This window comes from Rhinopithecus bieti, unplaced genomic scaffold, assembly GCF_001698545.2.
Source record: "Rhinopithecus bieti isolate Rb0 unplaced genomic scaffold, ASM169854v2 scaffold_2439, whole genome shotgun sequence".
NCBI lineage: Eukaryota > Metazoa > Chordata > Mammalia > Primates > Cercopithecidae > Rhinopithecus > Rhinopithecus bieti.
This window is the reverse complement of record NW_016804232.1, coordinates 1,369,697-1,394,071: the sequence shown is the minus strand read 5'-3', so window position 1 is coordinate 1,394,071 and position 24,375 is coordinate 1,369,697. Positions and strand designations below refer to the sequence as shown.

General features: G+C 40.4%; 2 protein-coding genes across 3 annotated transcripts in view; both read right to left on the bottom strand.

Annotated features, from left to right (window-relative positions):
* Nucleotides 1-3,150, bottom strand: part of RALA (RAS like proto-oncogene A) — a 90,918-nt gene extending 87,768 nt beyond the window's left edge. The window contains exons 1-2 of one of the 2 annotated variants that reach the window (XM_017867379.1): nucleotides 2,186-3,150; nucleotides 1,613-1,688 (exon numbers count right to left, since the gene is read on the bottom strand). The gene's annotated coding sequence lies outside the window, so the exon portion shown is untranslated. The remainder of the gene's footprint in view (nucleotides 1-1,612; nucleotides 1,689-2,185) is intronic. The other variant, XM_017867378.1, reaches the window with a different exon arrangement.
* A 12,548-nt stretch (nucleotides 3,151-15,698) lies between these two features.
* Nucleotides 15,699-24,375, bottom strand: part of YAE1 (YAE1 maturation factor of ABCE1) — a 53,107-nt gene continuing 44,430 nt past the window's right edge. Inside the window, 2 exon segments of the mRNA XM_017867381.1 lie at nucleotides 15,699-16,285; nucleotides 16,287-16,511. Of these exon segments, the coding sequence (XP_017722870.1) occupies nucleotides 16,156-16,285; nucleotides 16,287-16,511 (355 nt within the window). The 3' untranslated portion in view covers nucleotides 15,699-16,155.

Here is a 24,375-nt window from a genome sequence, read left to right as displayed (position 1 = left end):
TTAACATTCACAGTCTCTTATTCCAGTATTTTAAAAGTAATTGTCCTTGCCACTCATCTACTAAAGAATACAAATGCATATTACACTGATATGCATATCTACAAGAATTGACACGGGTACATTTATTTATGTTCTGTAGAAGCTAAGCTTGGAAAAACAGTGCAGGACCACCACCAGACACTTGGAGAGGACAGAAAATGTCAGCACCTTCTTCTTATTTGAACCTCCCTAACGTGAAAATAATCCAACCATCTATAGACAAAAATATTCCCTCACAAATGGTAGACAAGATTCTTTTCTATAATTAGCCCTTTCTTCCTTTGGAAAGTCCTGTGAAGAAAGTGTTGTAATGAAGTACTGCTTCAAAACAAACGATACATATCATTGCACACTCAGCAAACACACTAGAGAACAGCATCTGGATCTTGGAAAATAAATATAAAAGAGGCTATTGGTAAATCATGCCAAGGTCACATCAGGATGTCAGAGGATTGCATGTATTCATGGGAAGAATGAACCACTATAAGCATTCTGGGAAGCACCACGTTTTCCAAAAAGTGATAATTCCTAATTTCCTCTTTTTGATTAAGATAGGGTACAGTTATCAACCCCAAACATAAACTTGCTGTGTATCACCAGGCAATCTCTTCCTACTAACTCTGAATATGCTCAAGTAGTAAGCATTTAACACTGGAATACAAGTTACAATGCCCAGCACAATTTTAATATAATTTTAACCTTTCAGAGCAGGATAGTTTTGGAACGTAAAGAATTCTTTGACTCTGCTGAAGAATGTAAAGACGAAGTAAAGTCTGTATGTGGCAAGAACCTAAAACAAAACAAACAGCCTAGCCCAACAAAAATAAGCAACTCCTGGATGGTGACTGTGAGATAACCTACACATTCATTCATTCAGTGCAGAAATGTGTGAACAGCTTCATGTTCAAGGCATTCTGCATAGAAACAGTGATAAGTAGGACATGGCTCCTGCCCTGAAGAAATTCAAGATCAAAACATGTTGTTTTCAGATCATATTTTACAATAAGAGTGTATTATTTTAATACAGGAGTCAGTTTAGAATAATATTGTATTCCAGAGACAGAAAAACGTGAGCTAATAAGACACACAGAAATACATTAATAAACATACTGTAAGAGTTTACTAATGAAATCTGTTATCCAATTTCTGGAATATGATTAAAGTTGCAATTTACTTCCTGGAAAAGCATTAACTTATGACACATGTTTTATAATGTTTTATAAAGGTTGTTCCCCACACACACTACACAATTTGTAAATTAGGTGCTTTTCAGCTTGACACTTAGGGCGTGGCACGGGGCTTCTCACACTACCTCAGCGACACTTGGATGAGCTCTTACAAGTCTGGACATTCAGGTTTCCGAGCACAGGCCAGTTAACTCCCCAATTCTCCCTAAATCCTGAAACAACACTGCCACCCGTGTGCCGTCACCCCCATCTACTTACACACATATATACAGGTTAAAGCATGCCAATCACATCTTCCACTTCTAGAAATCTTTCAGAAACGAACCACAGAGGAAACATCTCTCTCCCAAAATGTATTCTCTTCCTCATTTTAGAAGCTAGATTACCTGAAAATGGGCTAAAGCCGTGCAAGCGCCCAAGGCCAGGTAGTCAGTTCAGCGCGGAGAGTCTAATGACTTTAGTCTGAAAAAACATTCCTTTAACTGGCAAAAAACAAACAAAAAACCCTGGGGGAGATGCTTAAAAAGCAGCAGCTCTAGTACAGGCAAGGAGTGGAAAGAAAGGGAAGAAGGGGAGAGGGGCGGAGTGAGGCGCGGGGACTGCGGCGGCAGCGGGTAGCCCCAGGTCGCGGGCACCGCCCGGGCGGGAACTTGGGCGCCGTGGACTAGAGGTGCGGGGTGACCTTCGGACGAGGCCAACTCAGAGGGGCTGCCGGGCGCGGGGGACCTCTCCGCAGCCGCCAGCTCTCGGGGGCTCACTCGCCCCACAGCGGCGAACGCTGTGCCCCGGATTCCAGCCGGGCTCATCTCGCAGCTCGACCCTAGGCAGAACGCGGGATGTGCAATCTCGGCAGCCCGAACCCGCGTCAGGGCCTCGGCCAGCCGCCGCCCGGACACACCCCCGCCGCCGCCCCGGTGGCCCCAGTCCCTCCCCGGGCGGCCCGAGCGGGCATCGCTCACCTGCACCCCAAGCCAGTCCGCCGCCCCGAAGGCTCCGGAAGCCGCGGCTGCGTGGCTCCGGCCGGAGGGTACTCGGTCCTTGTCTCCTGGGAGGCCCCGCGCCGGGAGCAGTCGAAGGAGGAGTCTGACGGGTGGCGGCGGAGCCTGGGCGCCTGGAAGAGGAGGAGGAGGAGGAGGAGAACTCCAACGCTCTGCTCTGGGGAGATCCACCCTCCTCCTGGCGGCTCTGCAGCAGCCGCCGCAGATCACTTCCGGGGCGCTGGGGAGCGGGGCGGGGCGGCTGGGGAGCGACTTCCTGTCCGTGGGCTGAGAGGAGGGTGATCATGGGCCCGGGCAGGAGAACAATGGCTTGGAGGGCGCAGGCTGCCCGGCCTCCGCCCCCTGCATGGTGAGAGCTGTCTGCTCTGTCTTTCCGGTGGCCCCACCCCCTCGGCTCTGAGCTCCGCGAGGTGAAGTCATATCCCGGGGGCTCGGGAGTGGCTGCGGGCCTCGCAGAGGTTCCCGGATCTCGGCGTCGTCGCCCCGGTGTCCTTGTCTTTCTTTTGGGGACCAAGAGGGGGTTCTTGGGGGAAGGAGGGGAGAGCGGAGTCCGCCATCTTGCTTCTAGAGGGTCAGCTCCTGTTCCCTGGGCGTCTCAGGGTTGAGGCCGCTCGGTGGCGTGGCCGGAGGTACTCAGAGCCGAGCTGGCGACGTGGCTTGTCGCGGGCCAAATCCCAGGAGGCGGGTCAGCCGCCTACCCTGGCTGGAGGGTCTTGTGGCTGCCCTGGGCCTCATCTAACTGCTGACCCCCTGGAGAATTCGCCTCCTCGGACGGTCTGCGAGTTTTCTGAGGGGTATCGGACCCCTCTGCGATTCTGCAGGTCGGGTGTCGGTGTGACACTGAGATCATCTTGCGGCCCCATGGCACTGTGATTTGGTAGCTTGTGAGAAGTAGTTTCACTAAATCCATAAATTTAAGTTAGCAACTACAGATTCTTATGTCTTGACATTTATTCGCTTATGTCTCTTTGCTTCCTACAAATTGAGTACCAACTACATTCCTGGTATGAGCCATTCAAGGATTGTCCAGTCTAGTGGGCAGACAGACATGAAAGCAAATAATTGCTCTTGAAAGTATGGTATATCAAGATGTACAGAGTAAAGAATGGATAGCTTTACTAACTGTAGGTTAGAGTTTTTAAGATAAATAGGTATTTTCTACTACAAGAAAAGGGGTGGGATGGCAAATCCGGATCCGAACAGAAAGGAGATGCAGCACGGGGACAAATAATGTGTTGAGAAGAATGAGTACTAATTACAGGTCTTAAATTTCAAACTTAGGTTGCTGAAAAGGATGAGGCTAGAGAAGAAAACAGGAGCCAAATCACGAATCATCTATGCCCTAGTGAGGCAATGAGTGGACAGATTACAATTTAAGCTATTCTTCTGTTGGTAGAGAACAGATATAACTTGCAGGGTGGGGGTGGGAGGGCAGAGGAGAAGGGTAAGCAGAGAGCCCACAAGGGGGCTATTGCAGAAGCCCGACCCTGTGTGAGTGGTAGTGAGCATCCAAAGGAGATGGATTCCTAAAATATTCAAGAGACCAGATCAACTGATAATTGGTTGCTAGGGGCAGCTGCCAGATAGGAGAATGGAAGAGGCAATGATGATGCCTTGTTTTGCTTTGAGGGAGGGGCAGGATAAGGGCGTATTTTACCAAATAAGATAAGGAAGAATTAGGATGAGTCCTGGGAGGGGACAGTCAGTTTTGGAGCTGAGGAGTGAAGTAAGAGTGGTGCTGTCTAATGGTGGTTGTTATATGGGTCTAGAGCTCAGGGAGGAGTTGGGCTGAAGTTGGAAACACCACAGGTTTACATTACCACATCCAAGCTGACTGCAGTCTACGTCATTGAGCACAGTTTCAAAACTACTTCTCCTTTCTGCCTGCCTTTACTTGGGAAAATTACTGAAATACTGCATTAAAAAACCCAGTATGGTGATATGTGTCATCCATAGACCAATACTCTAATGTTTAATGGTCTTCTAAGGACCCTAAAGGTCAGGTTTAGCAGAAACTGGATGTAACAGTGGCATCTGTTAATAGTATAGCATCATTAACTCATAAAATGAAATATTATCTATGTTTATATTTTAATATTTTAATTGTTTTCTTTTTTATTCTGTAGGAATTGCTCCGTTCCAATAAAATATTTTAAATTTAATCATTGACAACAGTTAAGCTGGCCGTAGGTTAAGGATTGAGGATGGTGGGTTGCACAAATATCTGCTCAATGGAGAACTAGAAGGAGGATGACTTCAAGAAGAGTGAGGAATAGGAATGCAATGAAAGACAACCTCAGATTCATTAGTCAGCGTGTCTCAGCTGCTTTTCGGTGGCTCACAGCTATGCTAACCTAGCATAAAGCAGTCAGAAATAGAATAGTTCATTTTGAGCAGAGCTTCAGAAAACCACAAATAGTAAAAGCCCTATAAATAATAGCTACAGCTGCAAACCAAAGACTAATTATTAGTTTTTAACTCTGTATCCCTGTAGAGCAGCATTTTTGAACACACAAAAAAATGAGAAACTCATTCACTTACATCGTAGATTATTTAAATACAGTATTCTCAATTTTCTTTGGATAAAAAAGCATTTAGGTGTATTGAACAACCATATAATGGATAATATACTGAACAGGAAATGAGAATAATTAGCTTGAGTCCCTTTTTTGTTAGTTGTTCACCATATGACCCTAGCAATGTCACTTAACCTCTCTATGCCCTAGTTTCTCTGACTGTAAAATAGAGATAATAATAACTTTCTATCAACTGCCTCTCAGAGATATTATAGGAAATAACAAATTAATGCTATGAAAGCTCTTCGAGGTACTTGGATGAAAGGGCATAATTGTAAGTACATATTATTAATAATTAGCACTAATATCCAGTAGCACTCATGAGCATTCCTGACTTTGCTGCCTGGATTACTCAAAGAACATGAAGGATCCTATTTTAAAATACACTTAGATCTTTTTTCTTAACTTGTGAATTGACTGTTTACTATTTATGATCAAACCTTGTGTATTAACAAATACAGTTAATGAAAGAGGGAAGTAAAAAGAAGTTTTGGTAGCTACAACTTTTATGTTCATGCTACTCATAGCTAATATATGCTTTGGGGGAATATACAGAGTAGATAGGGATTTACGAGAAGCATGTTTTAGAATTAATGACTAGTCTACTCCAGTCAATTAACTGGAATTTTGTATGAAAAACATTACTCATGTCCCCATAGAATAATGCCGTCCCTATAGAATTTATATACAGTTACATGTTTGACACAATTAAGTTGAACATTCCTGTGAGACTCTGTCATTCTCATCACTGTTTAATTGGAAACGTAATGAAATATATAGACTTGGGAAGTTTCGTCCAATGTCTATCCCTAAAGTAGATGAAATTTTTTTCCATTAAATTGGTGACTTCAGTGTTTCCTTTAGAAAGGTGTATGCATAATGTAAATATTTAAATATATTCATGACTACATAATATGCATATTTATTTTTATACACTTGCTTATATACCAATTTATAAAATTATCATTTAATGTATATTAACTCTACATCTGGTAACAACATGACAAACAAGCCTTCTTTGTGTTTTAGGGCCAGATGAAAAGGTAATTGGTTAATAGCCATTTGTCACCATTGATGAAAAATCAACTCAAAGTCATGTTTTATTATTTATTAGAGTTAAGAGCATTATCTATAAGAGTCATGACTGGGTGTGGTGGCTCACACCTGTAATCCCAGCACTTTGGGAGGCCCAGGCATGAGGATCACTTGAATACAGGAGTTCAAGACCAGCTTGGCAACATGGGGAGTCCTCATCTCTCTTAAAAAAAAAAAAAAAGAAAAAAACTAGGCAGGCATAGTGGCATTCACCTGTGATCCCAGTTACTCAGGAGGCTGAGGTGGATCCCTTGAGCCCAGGAGGTCAAGGCTACAGTGCCTGTGATCATTACACTGTGCTCTGGCCTGGGCAACAAAATGAAACCCTGTCTCAAAAACGAAAAAAAAAAAAAATTCCGTGACACCTTAACATTTGTACTATTTCATTTTGTTTTCACAATTTTGTGAAATACAAATTATGCAAAGAAAGATTGCAGTGAGCCAAGATCTTGCCATTGCGTTCCAGCCTGGGCAACAAGAGTGAAACTCTATCTCAAAAGAAAAGAAAAGAAAAGAAAAGAAATAGGCTCAGAGTGCCGAAAGACTAGCCCTCTGAGACTAGTTTTAAAGACTTAAAACTCGCTACAGTTGTCAAGTAGCATACTCAAGCACACATCTTGAGATTCTCAAATACATTGTTTCTTTTAGTACTTTATACCAGGGTCACCAGCTTGATATGACTGTTATTCCAGAACGTATTTATAATATGAGCATTTCTGGCTTATTATTGATTGCCTGCAGCATCTCCAAAATTCAGCCAAATTTAAGTTTTTAAAACTGAAAACTACAATTCTTATGTTTATGACTGTATCTTTACCAGCTTGAAGACAGGCACTTTGTTTTATTCATTTTTGTATCCTTCATGGTGTCCAAAATAAGTACTCAGAAAATATTTTTGGGATAAATAAAAGTATATTGTGATGTTTAGTTGAATTAGGGGATAAAAAGCTGATACAATTACCTCAAACTTTTTTAGGGGGTTGTACACATTTTGAGGACCTTCATATAAAGATAGTTTGTTTGGGTTTATACTTTAAATTGGTAGAACCATTGCCTCATTTTTAATGATGTCATGCCTTGGAGAGATAGGCTTAAGTAGGTGCTGGAGATGAAAGTCACCTGTATGATATGCTTCTGGGTATATTTGTTGGGCTTAGATAGTACGGGTGACCCACAACAAAAGGTCACCTAGAATATCTAAACACAACTTTAATGAGAATGTGTAAAGAGTGGGGTTATGACAGTTGAGGTCTTCATAATTCTCCTCTTCATGTCAACGACCCTTTTGGACCACGTATTTCTATACTTTTTCTGTCAAGGGATTGGAGGATGAGTACTGTATCAGTGGTTCCCAAATGTGACTGCTTATCACAATCACCTGTGTAGTTTCAAAGGAAATTCAGATTCTCAAGTCCCACTCTAAACATAGAAAATATTTAGATTTAGGATTAGAAAATCTTGGGTGAAGTCCAGGCATCTGTAACTGTAATAACACTCTCCCTCGAATTCCAGTGATCAGTCAGGTTTGGGAAGTTCTGGTTTCAATAACTTGTTCAAGGTCACACAGAACCCTAAGTAGAGCCAGAAACTAACTCAAATCTTTTGAGTCCAAGTTAAATATCTTTTCACTGGACTCCTGCTGTCCTTTTACTGACAATATATGATGGGGTAGGATGAAGAGGTGGGGAGAAAAGTAGCAATCTTAGTTTTTTCATATTTTTTTACCATATTCTCTTACATGGTTTTAAGATTAAATGAGCTAACATCCATAGAGTGCTTAGAACAGTATCTGGCACATGGTAATTACATATAACCATTCAATGAATAGGTCTGCATTGTCCAGTCATGGCATTCACTTTGCCTGGGGTTGCATTTGGTAACATTTTATTGGGTATCAACTTTTTCTATGAAGAAAAAAATGTATGTAAATAAAGGTGGATCCTTTAGCCTTTATTTGTCGTGGAAGCCCTGAATTTGTATAGCTGAAAATATTTCTATATTGTTTCTTTTCATCTTTTCTGATATATTAAGAAAATATTAATGATATACTTATTAAAAAATTGTGGATGTGTAGCTGTGTAGTATTTTTATATTATCTAATTTAGAATATAAGATAAGGTATTTTACATTGTCTTCCTATCACTGAACTAGCTCTAAAATCGATTCTTATTGGTATATAATTAAGTATTTAGTTTTTAGAAGTCATTGTTTGGATTGATCTTCCAGATGAAATATTTCCCCTTAATGAGGTAATAGATATGTGTGGTTCTATTTTATTCCCTTATTTCTCTGCAAGTTTTTTCAGTTTTCCAATCTTGAACAAGTTTTTATACTTGTTAATTATAAATAAAAGTATGCATTTTCATTACTAGTAAGTGAAGAACCCAATTTAATACTTTAAAATGCTCTTTGATACCTTTGGACAAAGTCTGAAAATATGCCTTTGGTCAGTACCTGTCACTATGAAAACTGACATCAATTTTAGTTTTTGTTCAGTTTTATAAGTTGTATTATTTTTGAGGGATTACCCCATACCCAGCATCAATTTCTAGTGGCTCCTGTAATCCCAGCATTTTGGGAGGCCTAAGTGGGCGGATCACGAGGTCAGGAGATCAAGACCATCCTGGCTAAAACAGTGAAACCCCATCTCTACTAAAAATACAAAAAATTAACTGGGCATGGTGGTGTGCTCCTAGTCCCAACTACTCTGGAGACTGAGGCAGGAGAATGGCGTGAAACCGGGAGGCGGAGCTCGCAGTGAGCCGAGATCACGCCACCGCACTCCAGCCTAGGCAACAAAGCGACTCCATCTCAAAAAAAAAAAAAAAATTATTGTGTCATAGATGGATAGATTTATCCTGGAAAAATGTGGAAGTAGGGCTAGATCAGAAAAGAAGATATTTATAACCTCAGGAGGTATCTGGCAGGTAGAGTAGATCATACTAATGGAGAAGCTAGAAGAAGAATCAGATATCATCACTGATGAAGCCCCTAACTCTTTGAATCCAGAGTCAGCCAAGGAAATGGGGTTAAATTACCACTTGTGAAATATTTACGGTATTTCAGACATTGTATAAGGCACTTAACAAAATAAGAAATGGCTGGCTAGGTCCCATGAATCTAGGTAGTTTGAGTCTTGAGAATCAGAGAAAATAATACTAATAAACAGGATATTTATATTACTCTATATTTCTATACTTATATACTTTATTATAAGAATTCAATTAATGACATGAGAGTGTGTGTTAGTTACTACTTATAATCCAATTAACAAGTTTTGAACTATACTCATTCCTTCCTCCATTCTTTTTACAATAGAGGCCGTCATTCAATGTGTGTTCTAGGTCTTGGCTACTCCTGTCTACTTGGGACCTTGGTCCATCAATTATTCTCTTTCTGTTGTGTCTTCAACCTCTCGCTCTTTACTGGTTTCTTGCCATTAGCATTCTCATTTGTTTAAAGTGTCTTCTTCATGCATATCCTCCTTCTAGCTTCTGCTCAAATTCTCCTTTCCCCTAAAGAGGATTTTTGAGAAAATTGTCTACGCTTGCTTATCACCAGTTCCTCACCTCCAGGTGACCCTCAACTGTATATTAGACTTTTACCCCCAATACTGCTGTGAAACTATTCTTGATAAACTCACCAACATCATTCCTATTGTGAGAGATATCTTAGTTGTTAATGTTTCAACAGCATTTGAAGCTGTTGACCATTCTTTCCTTTTTGAAACAATCTTTTCTCTTGGCTTCTGTGATACCGTGCCTAACTGTTTTGTTGTTCTTTGCATGCTTCTGTCTTTGCTTAAATATTGCCACTCCAAGGAATTCTAAGGCTCTTATCAATGTAGTCTAGTCTCCACATTCTTTTTGGATGATTTCATCTAAACCCATGGTTTTACTTTCTATATATTGGTTACTTCTAGCTGTGAGCTCACTCCTAAGCTTGAAGCCTATATATTTAATTCCCTATCTGATATCTCTTTGAGTGTTTTGTAGGTACCCAGCTCAAACTAGGCATGTCCAAACTGACTGATGATAGCCAAATGAGCAGAGCCAGAAATCTAAATGTTTGCTTTGAATTTTCTCTCTACTTCTTACACATCCACTCATTTACCAGGATGTGCTAAATCTTCCTCCTCATTATATCTCAATATCATTCATTTCACTCTGCTTCTACCACCACTTCCCTAATCCAAGCCATTATTACCTCCTTACTATTATTGCAGCATAGATTAATGGGTTCAGACTCTTCCTGCTCTAAACTCAGTCTTCACTGTGCAACCATTATGATCTGGGAGGCAAATATGCTAACTTCTCTGCCTAAACTACTTTAATACTTCCATTAATCTTAGGATGGTCTGGAATGGCTTGTTTGTCATTCTTACTAGGAGGGCAAGAACTCTGTTTTGTGTACTGTTATTACCCCCATATTGGCTCAATATTAATTCTTTTAAAATGAATCATGGGAAAATATTATGAAGGAAAGTGTCCTCTGTGTTCATCAAGCTAGGTTATACTGCAGTAGCAGAAAATTTCAAAACTTCAGTGGCTTACCATCACAAAAGCTTATTGCTTGCTCATGTAACATGTACAGTTTGCTAGGATTCTCTCCTTTTCACTGTTACCTAAGAACCTACCTGTTGGAGGCACCAAGTGACATGTGTTTTCACAGTCACTGCAGGTGACTGCCAGGTACATAGAACATGGCAAATCTTGCACTGGCCATTAAAGTGACATACTTGCATTCATAATTCATTGACAAAGCAAGCCACATGTCATGCCTATTCAAAGTGGATAATCAAACCATATATCTGGAAGAAGAGGGAAACATAAACATTTGTATATAACCCAATGTTATCATACTCTCTTAGTTGAGACTCTTTTGCTTGCAAGTGACATAAAACCAGCTCTATCTAGCTAAGGGATGATGAGAAAAATATCCCTTCAAATTTAAAAAGGGAATAAAAGACCAGTGTGGTGGCTCATGCCTATAATCCCAGCACTTTGGGAGGCTAACTGGGAGGATTGCTTAAGGCCAGGAGTTTGAGACCACCCTAGGCAACATAGCACAACCCTGTTTTGTTTTTGTTTTTGAGACGGAGTCTCACGCTGTCACCCAGGCTGGAGTGCAGTGGTGCAATCTCGGCTCACTGCAACTTCCACCTCCTGGGTTCAAACAATTCTCCTGCCTCAACCTCCTGAGTAGCTGGGACCACAGGTGCACACTACCATGCCCAGGTCATTTTCGTATTTTTAGTGGAGATAGAGTGTCATCATGTTGGCCAGGCTGATCTCGCACTCCTGACCTCAAGTGATCCGCCCACCTTGGCCTCCTAAAGTGATGGGATAACAGGTGTGAGCCACAGTGCCTGGCCTCATTTATTTAAAAAAAAAAAAAAAAGCCAAGCAGGAGGACCCGCAGCTGTACTCCCAGCTACTCAGGAGGCTAAGGCATGAGGGACTGGTTGAGCTTAGGAGTTGAAGGTTACAGTGAGCTATGACTGCACCACTGCACTCCAGCCTGAGCAACGGAGCAAGACACTGTCTGTTAATCAAAAGGGGGTGGAGAGGGGAATCATAAGACAGCAGATTATACAACTGAAAAAAATTCAACAACTGAAAATGCGGGAGTATATCTGGGCCTCAGTGATAACTGGAACTAGGACTCTTCCTCCAAATCTTGTCTCTGTTTCTGTAGGTTTGCTTCAGTCTCCTCCGTTTCAGAATGACTGACTGTCCATATGGTCACTGATATCTCCCAATCCTCACACCTCATGGCTGCCACCACACCAGAGAGGGCTAGATGTCTTTTGGTTTTGTTTTTCCAGTTTCCTTAGTAAATCCTGGGTTGGGGCTCTGAATGGTTTGGTGGGAGTCATGTGTCCACTCTTAGACTAGTGATCTATGAGCCAGGAGACAGAGTCATGGGGCACAACCATGATGCCTGCCACCCAGCTCTCAAAGGGCAGGTGATGGTTAATTTTATGCATCAACTTGACTGGGCTATGGTAACCAGCTATTTAATTAAACTCTAAGTATGGACGTGAAGGCATTTTGTATATGTGGTTAACACCTGCAATCAGTTCACTTTAAGTAAAGGAGAATACCCACAATAGTGTAGGTCGACCTCATCCAATCAGTTGAAGGCCTCATAAGCAAAAACGGAGGTTTCCTGGAGAAGAAGAAACTCTGCCTCAAGATTGCAGTGTCAACTCCTGCAGAGCTTCCAGCCTGCCCTGTGGATCTATGGATTTTGAATTTGCCAGTCTCCACAATTATGTGAACCAATTCATTAAAATAAATAGACAGCTATAGCTATAGCTGTATCTATGTATCTGTGTCTGGAGATCTCTGACTGATACAGGGACAATTCCAGGATATGACAGAATCATTGTAATGCGAGCCAGGCGGCTACCCCAACAAAGTATCGGTGACAGGAACAGATATGATACACAGAGGAATGGGAAAGAAGAAAAGGGAGGTGGGAATAAGAAAAAGTATATGTGGTAAATAATACTAGAATGTAGCTACGCATTGACTCACAAGGGACTAACTTTAAGTTACCTAACCGTCCTAATGCATCGTGAGTATTCACAAAACCATGATGAATATATTGAAATTTCATCCCTTTCTAATTCAGATTATTCCTTCATTTTGAATTACTCTGTCAGCACATGGCATGTTTTCTATAATTCATGTCTTACCATGTTTTATTTTTCTTATTTAACATTCTACAACTGGTGGTTTTATTTTCTAAATAAATTTATGTCACCTATTGCTGCTATAGCAAATTAACACAAATTTAGTGGTTTAAAACAACAACAAAAAAAGTTTTATTTTACAGCTCTAGAGGCCGAAGTCTAAAATGGATTGGCATGACTGTGTTCCTTCTGAAGGCTCTAGGGCAGGGGTCCCCAACCCCAGGGCCGTGAACCCGTACAAGTCTATGGCCTGTTAGGAACCAGGTGGTACAGCAGGAAGTGAGCAGTGGGCTAGCCAGGATTACCACCTGAGCTCCTTCCATCAGTTTAGCAGTGGCATTAGATTCTCATAGGATGAGAAACCCCTATCATGAACTGGGCATGTGAGGGATCTAAGTTGTGCACTCTTTGTGAGAATGTAACTAATTAATGCCTGATGATCTAAGGTGGAACAGTTTCATCCCAAAACTATCCCCGCTAGCCACCTGTCCATGGAAAAATTGTCTTCCAGAAAACCAGTTCCTGATGCCAAAAACATTGGGGACCGCTACTCTAGGGGAGAATACTATTCCTCGCTTCTTCCAGCTTCTAGAGGCTGCTCAGTCCTTGACTTGTGGCCCTCTTCCTCTTCCATCTCCAAAGCCAGCAGTCTCATCACTCTGTCTTCTGCTTCCATCATCATATCTCCTTTCCAACTCTGACTGTCCTGTCTGCCTCATAGAAGATCTCTTGTGATTACGTTGGGTTTACCAAATGATCCAGGAGAATTTCCCCATCTCAAAATCCTTAACTTAATCACATGTGCCAAATCCTTTTGCCTTTAAAGTAATATATTCACAGGTTCTGGGGCTGAGGACATAAACATCTTTAGGTGAGGGTATTCATTGTTCAGCCTATTGCAATAAATAATTATCATTATCAAATTGGTACACATAAATTAAAAAATCAAATAATATTGAAAATCCCTCTCTCCAAGGCAAGTATTTTTAGCTTTTGTATCTGTTTCTTCTAGTATTTATCTTCATCCTTCTCAATAATAGGCTTACATGGCCATTTCTTATTTTACCAGTTTTATTTTATTTTTGAGACAGGGTCTCACTCTGTTGCCCAGGATGGAGTGCAGTGGTGCCATCTTGGCTCACTGCAACCTCCACCTCCTGGACTCAAGCAGTCCTCCCATCTTAGCCTCCCAAGTACCTGGAACTATGGGTGCACACCACCACATCTGGCTAATTTTTTGTACTTTTTGTAGACACGAAGTTTAGTCATGTTGCCCAGGCTGGTCTCAAACTCCTGGGTTCAAGTAATCCACCTGCCTTGAACTCCCACAGTGCTGGGACTGCAGGCATGCACCGTGGCACCCAGCCTATTTTATCCGTTTTAGACATCATCTGTTGGCTTCCTGTTTTTTTAAGAAGGCAAGGTAAACAAATAACTTAAATAATGTATTTGTTTGCAGTGAAGCTTGTTAATACCATATAATGAAAATGTACAAAGAACCATGTTGCAATTATTGGGTAGATTTAAGTTAAAGACATTCATTAATAAGGAATCTTTGAATGTGAATATTCTGGGACTATCTCTAAGCCATTTGATCAGAACATCTGTCTTTGACTATTACCTTATTTGGGAAGGTATTGACATACATTTGAATTAAGCTCAGAATTTTTTAAAATAAGCCCTCATTTAAAAAAAAACTATATTCTATATTCAAATAAATTAATATGAATAGGACTTTCCAGAAACAATAATAAAGGAAACAAGGTATCTTGCAAAATGTGGTCCTGAACAAATAACGGTAAAAAAATAAATATATACTTAATTCCCAACTCCTCACAAAAGAGGCTACTTTCTGTGCCTCAGCCGTGGAAACAAGGGGCAGAATACCCTATTAGCAACCTTGGGCAGGGGGTTGCCAACACAAAAGCTCAAGCACTTAAACATGGCTATCTCAAAATAATTTCGGGGAACCTGACTAAAGGATTCAAATTTTGTTTTTAATAACTGATACAAAGGTAAAGTGCTTCTGCAACTAGCAGTGCCAGTGGAGCCTGTCTCAGCCCAGCACTCACCTATGTTATGCCCCCGAGCAAACCCTGATGCTCCTGCTCCAGGGGAGACCTTTTCCCTTTAGAGGTTCAGGACCCAGTGAACCCTTTGATTGTGTGAATGAGGTAAGCACCAACTCCATTTGGGAATTTTAAGGCTTGAAGTTAAATATTTTTCTAACACAGCTAGGCAGAGTCCATGTGTCAAACGCTGGTCTCCAGTTTGTTCTAATTTCTCACTATGTGTTTGTATATCTAAGACAACAGACTTTCACTGTATTGCCATAACCACAGGCAATGGCCGTCCTCACTTTTTCTTTCTTTTTCTTTTCTTTTCTTTTTTTTTTTTTTTTTTTTGAGATGGGGTCTTACTCTGTCACCCAGGCTGGAGTGCAGTGGCACAATCTGGGCTCACTGCAACCTCTGCCTCCCTGGTTCAAGTGATTCTCCTGCCTCAGTCTCCCAAGAAGTTGGGATTACAGGCGCTTGCCACCATGTCCAGCTAATTTTTGTATTTTTAGAATAGACAGTTTCTCCATGTTGGCCAGGCTGGTCTCCAACTCTCCTCAAGTGATCCGCCCAGCTTGGCTTCCTCCCAAAGTGCTGGAATTACAGATATGAGCCTGTGTACCCAGCCTGCATCCTGATTTATGATTCCTATTTTGCACCTGGAAACAGTCCCTGTATTTAACAATAATACCTACACATAAAACAATCCACTGTTACAATTTATATAGTCACAAAACATTAAGGATTTTCTGTAGACTAAATGTTTTTAACCATAATTTTCTGCATCAAATCCACAGCCAGAATGCCCAAGATCAAAAAAATTTGCACAATACAAACCATAATCTGAAATACGCTTACAGACACACACTCTCACACACACTTCTCTTACAGAGCTGTGCTTGGGGAAACTCCATTTGTTGAGTGCCGCTGAAGGTGTGTTTTGCTAAACTGCTGCTCCAGGTTTTTGTTTGGAAAAATCTGTCACAGTAGGGTATGGCTATTTATTGGATGAACAGAAGAGAAAGATATACTTATGGCAACCAGAAAGCTTTAAGGTCTTTCAAGTCGTGTAAAGTGGACCTGCAGAAACGTTGGAATGTTCTCAGGATGCAAAATTGGAGCTGAAATGTCATATCAAACAGTTGCAAAAAATGTATAGCAACCGTGCCTTGAGGTCAAACCTGGTACCAAGATCTGCAACAAAAAGCTTCAAGACACATAGTTTGTTGGGCTTGTCCCACATGGTCGCATAATCTGATCATGTGTGAATTTCACAAACGACTCGTGTTGCTCTGCTAGTTTGGTATTGAGGATTTGCTCATACTCCTCCCAAATCTTCTCTTCATAGTTGAAGAGACGTGTACATACTGTTCCAGCTTGCCGGAGGGCCAAGGTGGGCTGGTCCATCTTCACTCAGGAGAAACCTGGAGCACTGGGTGCTGAGTGCTGAGGACTGAGGCTGGTTTTCCTAAACACAAGCTGCCTTCTGATTAAGAACAACTTCTAAATGTGTCCACCTCTGATAATGATTCTATTATGTGTTGAAAAATGTGCTTCGGAGTTGGAAGGTGCCTCTGGCGGCCAGGCGGGGCAGGCTGCTGCAGGGTCGCGGTGGGGTCTGCGTCTGAAGCGGCGGGCCTGGGGCCCAGAGCCGGGCGGGGAAGCGGGGAGTGGCGCGGCCGCTTTGGGGAACCTGGCTCAGCAGCGTTGCCTCGAGCTCGAGCTCCGTGGGCTGCTTCGGCGTAGCCCCGCTCGCCATGTGGCCGGCGACCCGGAGGGGATGCAGCCGTAGTTGCATCTCAACCTCCGGGCTCCTCAGCGGGGCTCTCAAGCCCAGTAGGCTCCAATCCGTTGATTTCCTGTTTTGATAGACAATTGGACAGACAGAGATTTGACTCTGTTATCACTGTCCCCACAAGTTTCCCCATTCTCCCAATTCGATAACATCATTATTTTCTGATAAACATATAACGAAGATTTGTCTCTGTTCCAACCCCCCCAACTTTCCCCATTCTCCCAGTTTGATAACATCATTACTTTCTGATAAAATAATAACCAGTGTTCCCACATGATGGTGATGTAAATATGATTCACTGCACGGCTTGATAGAGAAGTATGACTGCATTTCCTTTTAAAGATTTTTGTTTGGCTTTGGTATCTGCCTTATTGTTTAACTTATCTAATTTTCTACCCAGATGTTCCCAATGCTTTCCAAATATTTCATCACATTATCTATGGGGTCTCCCTTTTCCCGCAGCTCTTCCCCTGGGGGCCTCCAGTCCTCCCGATCTCTGGCCTGGTTATTCTCCCCGTCTACAGCACAATTAGATCCTGTGATTCTCCTTCACTGCTTTCTTGGATAGCACATTAAAGGGGCTGGGGGGCGGGAGTACACAGAAAAGGTGACAGCTTTTCTGAAAGTGAGATTTCTGACATACTGGGCTGAAATTGTCTATATGTTCTACAGTGATGGGAAGGATTTTTAAATCTGACTTAATTATTAAGCTCATGTCAGGCTTGACTTTGGTATAAAATGAACCCTGACTCAGTATTTCTGACAATCAAGTAATACTCAGAATGAGTATTGGTTGTTTTAATTATATAACTTCTTCAGTTACAAGCCCAAAGTCTTTTATGTAATGAGTGAAAGAGTAATTAAAAGCATTTGTTTACACTCCAAATCTGAATGCTTTCTGAAGGAAAGCATTGGTAGATCCCTTATCAGTAGTTACTGAGAATTCATACATAATTAATAAACTTCTGTAATATAGAATGAAATCCTAGAAAATGTAAAATTTTGTTTAGACTCTAATCATGTCTAAAATGTATGTTAAATAGAATTAGCTAATTTCCTGGCTTTCCTCTTGGAAGAAATCACAGTCCCTCAAATCAGTCATTCTGTAAATACTTGTTCAGTGGTTATTATGGTCAAGAGACCAGATCTCCTGAGAGATCTTATCTTTGCCACATTCTCTTCCTCTGTTTGTTTTCTATCCTTTTCTTTTTCTTCTTTCTCAGAAATCATCCCTTAAACTTTCTCTATCTCCTGCTCCATCTGCTCTTCACTTCCTGTCTCTCTCAATCCCTATGTCTTCTCTTGTCAGCAGTCACTTGATCAACGCAGGTGCCTTCTGTGTATTCCCAAGAACTTTGCCATATGTATTGTACTAATTTTTAACTTCCCTAGGGTACTGTGCTGAATATTTTACAGGCATTAAAGAAATTATTGAAAGGCTTTAGAACTATAGGCAAATGGCATTTCACTTATGTCCTTGTTTCTAAGTCAATTTTTAAAAGTTGCATATCTTTATACCTTTATAACAATGGCACCTTTGTTGATTTCAGGGTTATTCAGTAGTTTCCTTAATTAATTTTTTTTGACAGAAATAAAGGAGTCAAGGGAGGGTGAACATGTTCTATGATCCTTGGATTTGGCCTGAAGGCTATTAAGGATTTCAACAGCAAAGGAATCAGTGTAGAGGAAAGGCCAAAAACAAAACAAATATATTAGGGCCAGGCGCCCTGACTCACTCCTGTAATCCCAACACTTTGGGAGGCCGAGGCAGGTGGATCACATGAGGTCAGGAGTTTGGGACCAACCTGGCGATCATGGTAAAACCCCGTCTCTACTAAAAATAGAAAAATTAGCCAGGCATGGTGGCACGCGCCTGTAGTCCCAGCTACTCGGGAGGCTGAGGCAGGAGAATTGCTTGAACCTGGGAGGCAGAGATTTCAGTGAGCCAAGATTGCATCATTGCACTCCAGCCTGGGCAACAGAGCGAGACTACATCTTAAAAAGCAAACAAACAATAACAACAAAAACCAAATGTATTAGTTTTCTATTGCTGCTGTGATCAATTACCACAAACTTACTGGCTTAAAACAACAAAAAGTGTATTATCTTAGAGTTCTTTATTGAATTCAAAAGTCCAACATGAATCTTACTGGGCTCAGATCAGTGTCAGCAGGGTGTAGCCTAGAGGCTGCCTGATTTCTTTGGGTCATGGCCTCCTTCCTTCACCTTCAAACCCAGCAATACCAGGCCAAGCCCTTCCCATGCTGCCATTTCTCTGGTTCTCCAATTGCCTCTTCCACTTTTAAGTATTCTTGTGATTATAGGATAATCCAGGATAACTTCCTATTTTAAAGCCAGCTGATTATCAACCTTAATTCCATTTCTAACATTCATTCCTTCCCTATATAATCTAACATAGTCTCAGGTTCCAGGGAGTAGGACATAGACAACATTGGGGAGGGCAACGAACATTATTCTATTGATCACAGTGAACAAAGGAGAGGATCCTGACAATCCCAAAGAAAGGAAAAATTATGACATTAAGTAAACCTCATAATTTGGAGATAAGGAAGATAACAGAGAAGCATTGAAGACAGTATAGCCCATGATGTAGAGAATACTTGATATTTTCATAGAGTATGAGGCTGAGAAGAAATTGGATATGTCATGTAATTGTTGACAGAAAGCAAACCACTAGAGTCAATTTGCACTGGTATAAATACCAACATTTTAGAAAGGAATAAAAATTTTATTTTTCTACTGAAAGACTCAAACTTAAAATAATGACAGTAGGCAACTCTATGCAAATCACCCTGAAACAAGAAAGTACATATTTTTAAAGCTCAATACAGTTTACAAAATGATTATATTCTGCAGTTATACGATTTGATGAAATTTGGATTTTAACTTATTCAATAGTTCATTCCGTATGGCTTCTCATAAGTACTGCAGAATGCTATCTTGGATTTTGATTTTTTTAGTGCTTTTTTGGGATTAAGTCTGAAATCTTCTAATTTGCCCTTAAACCTAGATAGAAAATTGTGGGCACACCCTTGTGTGTGTGCACAAATATAGCAACTGGAATGTTATCTGTATACCACTATTCACCCGGTTCCACCTCCATGCTCAGCAGAAGTCATCAGGGTGGAGTAGATTTATAAAGCACAGAATAATAGTTTCATTTTCTCCTTTGTTCTTGCTATAAGCCACAAACTAATCACTGTCAAAGAGAATGAGATTAGAATTATCTGTTCCTTTTGAATGTACATGAGGTTCCTCAATGTTAAACTAAAAATTTAACTACACGTAGGTGTTTAATACACTAGCATTCTTTTATTTGCTAAATTTTATTAAATGAAACTTGAAGTCAAAATCCCAAATGTCTCTGTATTGTTGAAATGGTTATTTAAAATAACCATTTTATTGTTGTTGAAAATACAATCTGTAACTCTGTTCCTTCTAGTCTACTTCTGATTCTTTGTGCTTAAACTTTATCTTTTATTTTTTTGAGCACAAAAGTGCAGCTAGAAGTCCCAAAGGAAGAAAACAACTGGAAGCAATAAGTAAATGTAATAATGAGATTTTAAAGTTGTAGGAGACTTTTGAAGTGGTTTTCTTGAGAGAATTTCTACAAAAAAAAAAAAAAAAAATTGTTTACCGTGATTCTTGGAGGTAGGGCAAAAGACCCTGTAGCTTACCTGTTTCAATTTTCTAGGAAAAAGAACTCTGTGATGATGAATGAAACAATAAAAATTGAAACAGAACCATAATTCTAGTCATTCTCAAAGCCCAGCAGGAAGTAAAAAGGATAATCTAGAGAACATACTCAGTTTACCTATAAGAACTGAAGAAAGAACTTGCTTTGGGAGAAGTTCTCAGCCCATGTCATAGGGTTCTGCAAAGAAACAGAACCAACAGAGAAAGAGGAAAAAACAAGATTGGCTCATGCAGTAATTGAGGCTGAGAAGTCCCAAGATCTGTAGGCAATGAGCTGGAGACCCAGGAGAGCCAATGTGTAGTTTGTCTGAGCCTGAGAGCCTGAGAACCAGGACAGCTGATGGTGTAAGTTCCACTCTGAAAAACAACTGGCTCAAGACCCCAAAACAGCCAATGTTTCAATTCAAGACTGGAAGAAGAAAAGATTAATATCCCAGTTCAAAGCAGTCAGACAGAAGTTCCCTCTCACTTGAGGGAGGGTCAGTCTTTTGTTCTATTCAGGCCTTCAACTGTTTGGACAAGGGCTACCCATAGTAGATAGGACAACTTGCTTTACTCAATCTTCTGATTCAAATGTTAATCTCATCCAGCACCAACCTCACAGACACACCCAGAATAATATTCATCCAACTATTTGGGCACTTTATGGCTCAGTCAAGATGACACATAAAATTAAACATCACATCTCATAGGTTAACCACAACCTACCTCATAGTAGGTTGTAGACCATGCTTACAAAGTCACTTTGACCTGGTCTGGTTTCCCACCCAAAGCAAGAATCTCTCAACAACATTGCTGCTAGATGGCCATATAGGGTCTTCTTGGAAATTTCCAATGGGGAAATCAATATTTTGTGAGAAAGCTCAGGGGCAGCTTTAATTATTTTAGATAGGGCTATGTTATTTTGAACTGAAGAGTATCTCACTGTAATTTCCAGTCATTTGTCCTTCTTCTAACCTTTGGAACTACTCAGAATAAGTCTATATTCTATTCCGCACACCAACTCTTCAAGCAAATGAAGATTCTGTTATATTCTTCCAAACACTTTTTTCCCAAGTTAAACATTCCCAGCTTATTTTTCTAATCCTCATAGTATATGATTTCTTTGACACATTCTAGTTTTGTCAGTTTTCATAAAATGTGATATCTTAAACCGAACACATTTTAAATGTGTTCTAACTCTTTTATACTAGGGAAAAATCAACTTTGAGGCTCCGCTTCTCTTATTTTCATATAAGTACAAGAAGTTTTCTGTTGAAAAAAACCACTGAAACCATTATTTATGATTATATAACTACTAATCAAAATAGCCTTAATATTATTTTAAGTTTTCCAATCCAAGTAGTTTACATAAATACTTTCCCAAACTCCTCTAAGATACATAATATTTCACACATATATTAACAATCGTCCTGCAATGTATTGTTTTCTTTGAGACTCAAAAATCAGTGGAGGTCACACTGCATACCTCAAGCCCTGATTTTGTTAGGTATCGATTTATCCCCCTTTGTCACACTGAAGAAGTAAAGGTGACACTAAGAAGTAAATCCTGATTGGCCTAAGCTAATTAAGATGTTTCAGAATAGGAGCAATCCCTCTTGCCAAAAGAATGTTTTAATGGCAGGCATATGATTTAGCTCTGGCCAATTAGATGTGTAAGAAACTCTGTTGAGTGGCTTCTTGAAAAGGTTTCCACATTTTTCAAAAGGAGATGTTAGTAAATGGCCTCTTTCCTTCCTCTGGATGTTCTATGTGGATGTGTTGACAGGCATAGCTATAACCATTTTGCTCTTAGCTGGAAATGTCAGAGGAACATATTGAAAGAACCTGTGTCCCTGACGTCAATCAACCCTTCCTCCATATTTCCTGCCCTTCCTCCATACTTCCTGTTATGTAGATATTAAACTCTCTTATTCTTTAAGTCGAGTTGAATTAACGTTTTCTGTTACTTGCAACCAAAGTCATCTTAATTGATAGATTCTGCCCTTGAACATATCAAAAACTCAGTTAACCCACATCTCACAGTTGGTGGAAGATCTAATATCCTCCTGATATTTCTTTGAATTTCCTCAGAATGACTTTCTCCAAATCCAACTTCCTGATACTGAACTCTTGAACACTGTGCAGATCCAGTTGTGGAACATGACTTCTTTATCTCAATTTATTTTTAAAAAATCCACTCTCATAATACACACTAAACTTTGTGTGTTAAATTTTATTGAATATTCAGACTGAGGGAATAGATTTTATATTACTCTGGTGAAACATCTTAAAAATGAATCATTAGATATTCTTGTTTTTGACATCCTCAGCAAATCCATCTACTGGAATTTTTTACTGGTCATCTTCCATGGTCAGCAATCTCTGGTTTCATTCTCCGGGCTAACATCTTCAGGAAAAAGCATTTCAACACAATTCCCACCGCTTAATTTTCTAATTAGTTTAGTTTTCCACCTACTTAGGGACTCTGGTTTACTTTTGCATATCAAAACTCATCACATGAGCCGGGCATGGTGGCTCACGCCTGTAATCCCAGCACTTTGGGAGGCCAAGGCGGGTGCACGAGGTCAGGAGATCAAGACCATCCTGGCTAACACGGTGAAACCCCGTCTCTACTAAAAAATACAAAAAATTAGCCCAGCATGGGTGGCAGGCGCCTGTAGTCCCAGCTACTCGGGAGGCTGAGGCAGGAGAATGGCATGAACCCGGGAGGCAGAGCTTGCAGTGAGCCGAGATCCGGCCACTGCACTCCAGCCTGGGCGACAGAGCAAGACTCCGTCTCAAACAAACAAACAAACAAACAAAACAAAAACAAAAACGAAAATTCATCACATGCTCTGCTAAATTAGAGGACATCTACTTTGGGTCTTACTTTTCTGGGGCACAGAATTATTGGCAGAAACTTTGAAATTTAGACCTGGCACAGTGGCTCACGCCTGTAATCCCAGCACTTTGGAAGGCAAAGGTGGACAGATCATTTGAGGCCAGGAGTTTGAGATCAACTTGACCAACATCGTGAAAACTCATGTCTACTAAAAATACAAAAATTAGTCAGGTGTAGTGGCGCATGCCTGTAATCCCAGCTACTCGGGAGATTGAGGCAAGAGAATTGCTTGAATGTGGAAAGCAGAGGCTGCAGTGAACTGAGATTGTGCCACTGCATTCCAGCCTAGATGACAGAGAGAGCCTCACTCTGTCACAAAACAAACAAACAAACAAAAAGCAAATAAAAAAAACGAACTTTGAAATTTCAATCTCTGTTTTCTTCTTCTTCTACCTGCCTCTGCAAATGGAAAGAAACAACATAGAGAGGAATTTTCTCATTGATATGAATTCAGCCACTCCACCTTAGAAGAATGAAGTTGCTATAGTCATTCTGGGTTTTAAATAACACATTTTTTTCTATGATAGACAAGAATGCTAATATAATGAGTAATTGTGCTAAAATATTTGCAAAGTGAATCTTCTCAGAAACTTTGAATCTTTTTCTGATGCTAAAGAGTTCTACAACGTGGAAATCCATCATTCATTATGAGTTTCTATTCATGGTAAGACTTGTTTTAAATCTCAGAAACTTATTGTCTAACTAGCCCTGCAGGTCTCTTAGGTATTAAGGAAGCCACACTGTGCCACTGTGTTTGTTTCAGCAGTCTATTGGCTGCATTGGGCTGGAATATTCTACCTTTCTAGCATTAACAGTCTGATGATTTTTCAATGATGATAGACTCTACAGAATTAGTGCTGAATTTAATAATGCATCTCTAACCAGATGTTCTCTTAAGTTTCTTATGTTCTTTCTGACGGGCTGTGTCTTTGAGTCCTCTAGTTTGCCCTAAAAAGGATAGAAATAACAAACATGATTCCAGGACAATTATTACTCCACAAAAATTCCTGTTAATTACTCCCAGGTAACACAGTTTTTTCTAAAGTAATCTGCTCTCTTAATCCATTCATTTTTTTCGTTCATTCATTCAGTACCTATTGACTGTCTTCTATAGATAACCACTTGCTGGGCACTCTTTGATATTATGCCCCTTGAAGTTAGAATATTCATGAAAATACTTTAACTTTTCTAATTTCATATCAATGTCAAACCTATATAATGCTCTACACAAGCATCTGCTTAATTCAAATGCGATTCGATGCAAAAAAAGGATTAAGTCAAAGAAGTTGGTCTGTTCTTTATAGTTTTTTTTTTTTTTTTTTTTTTT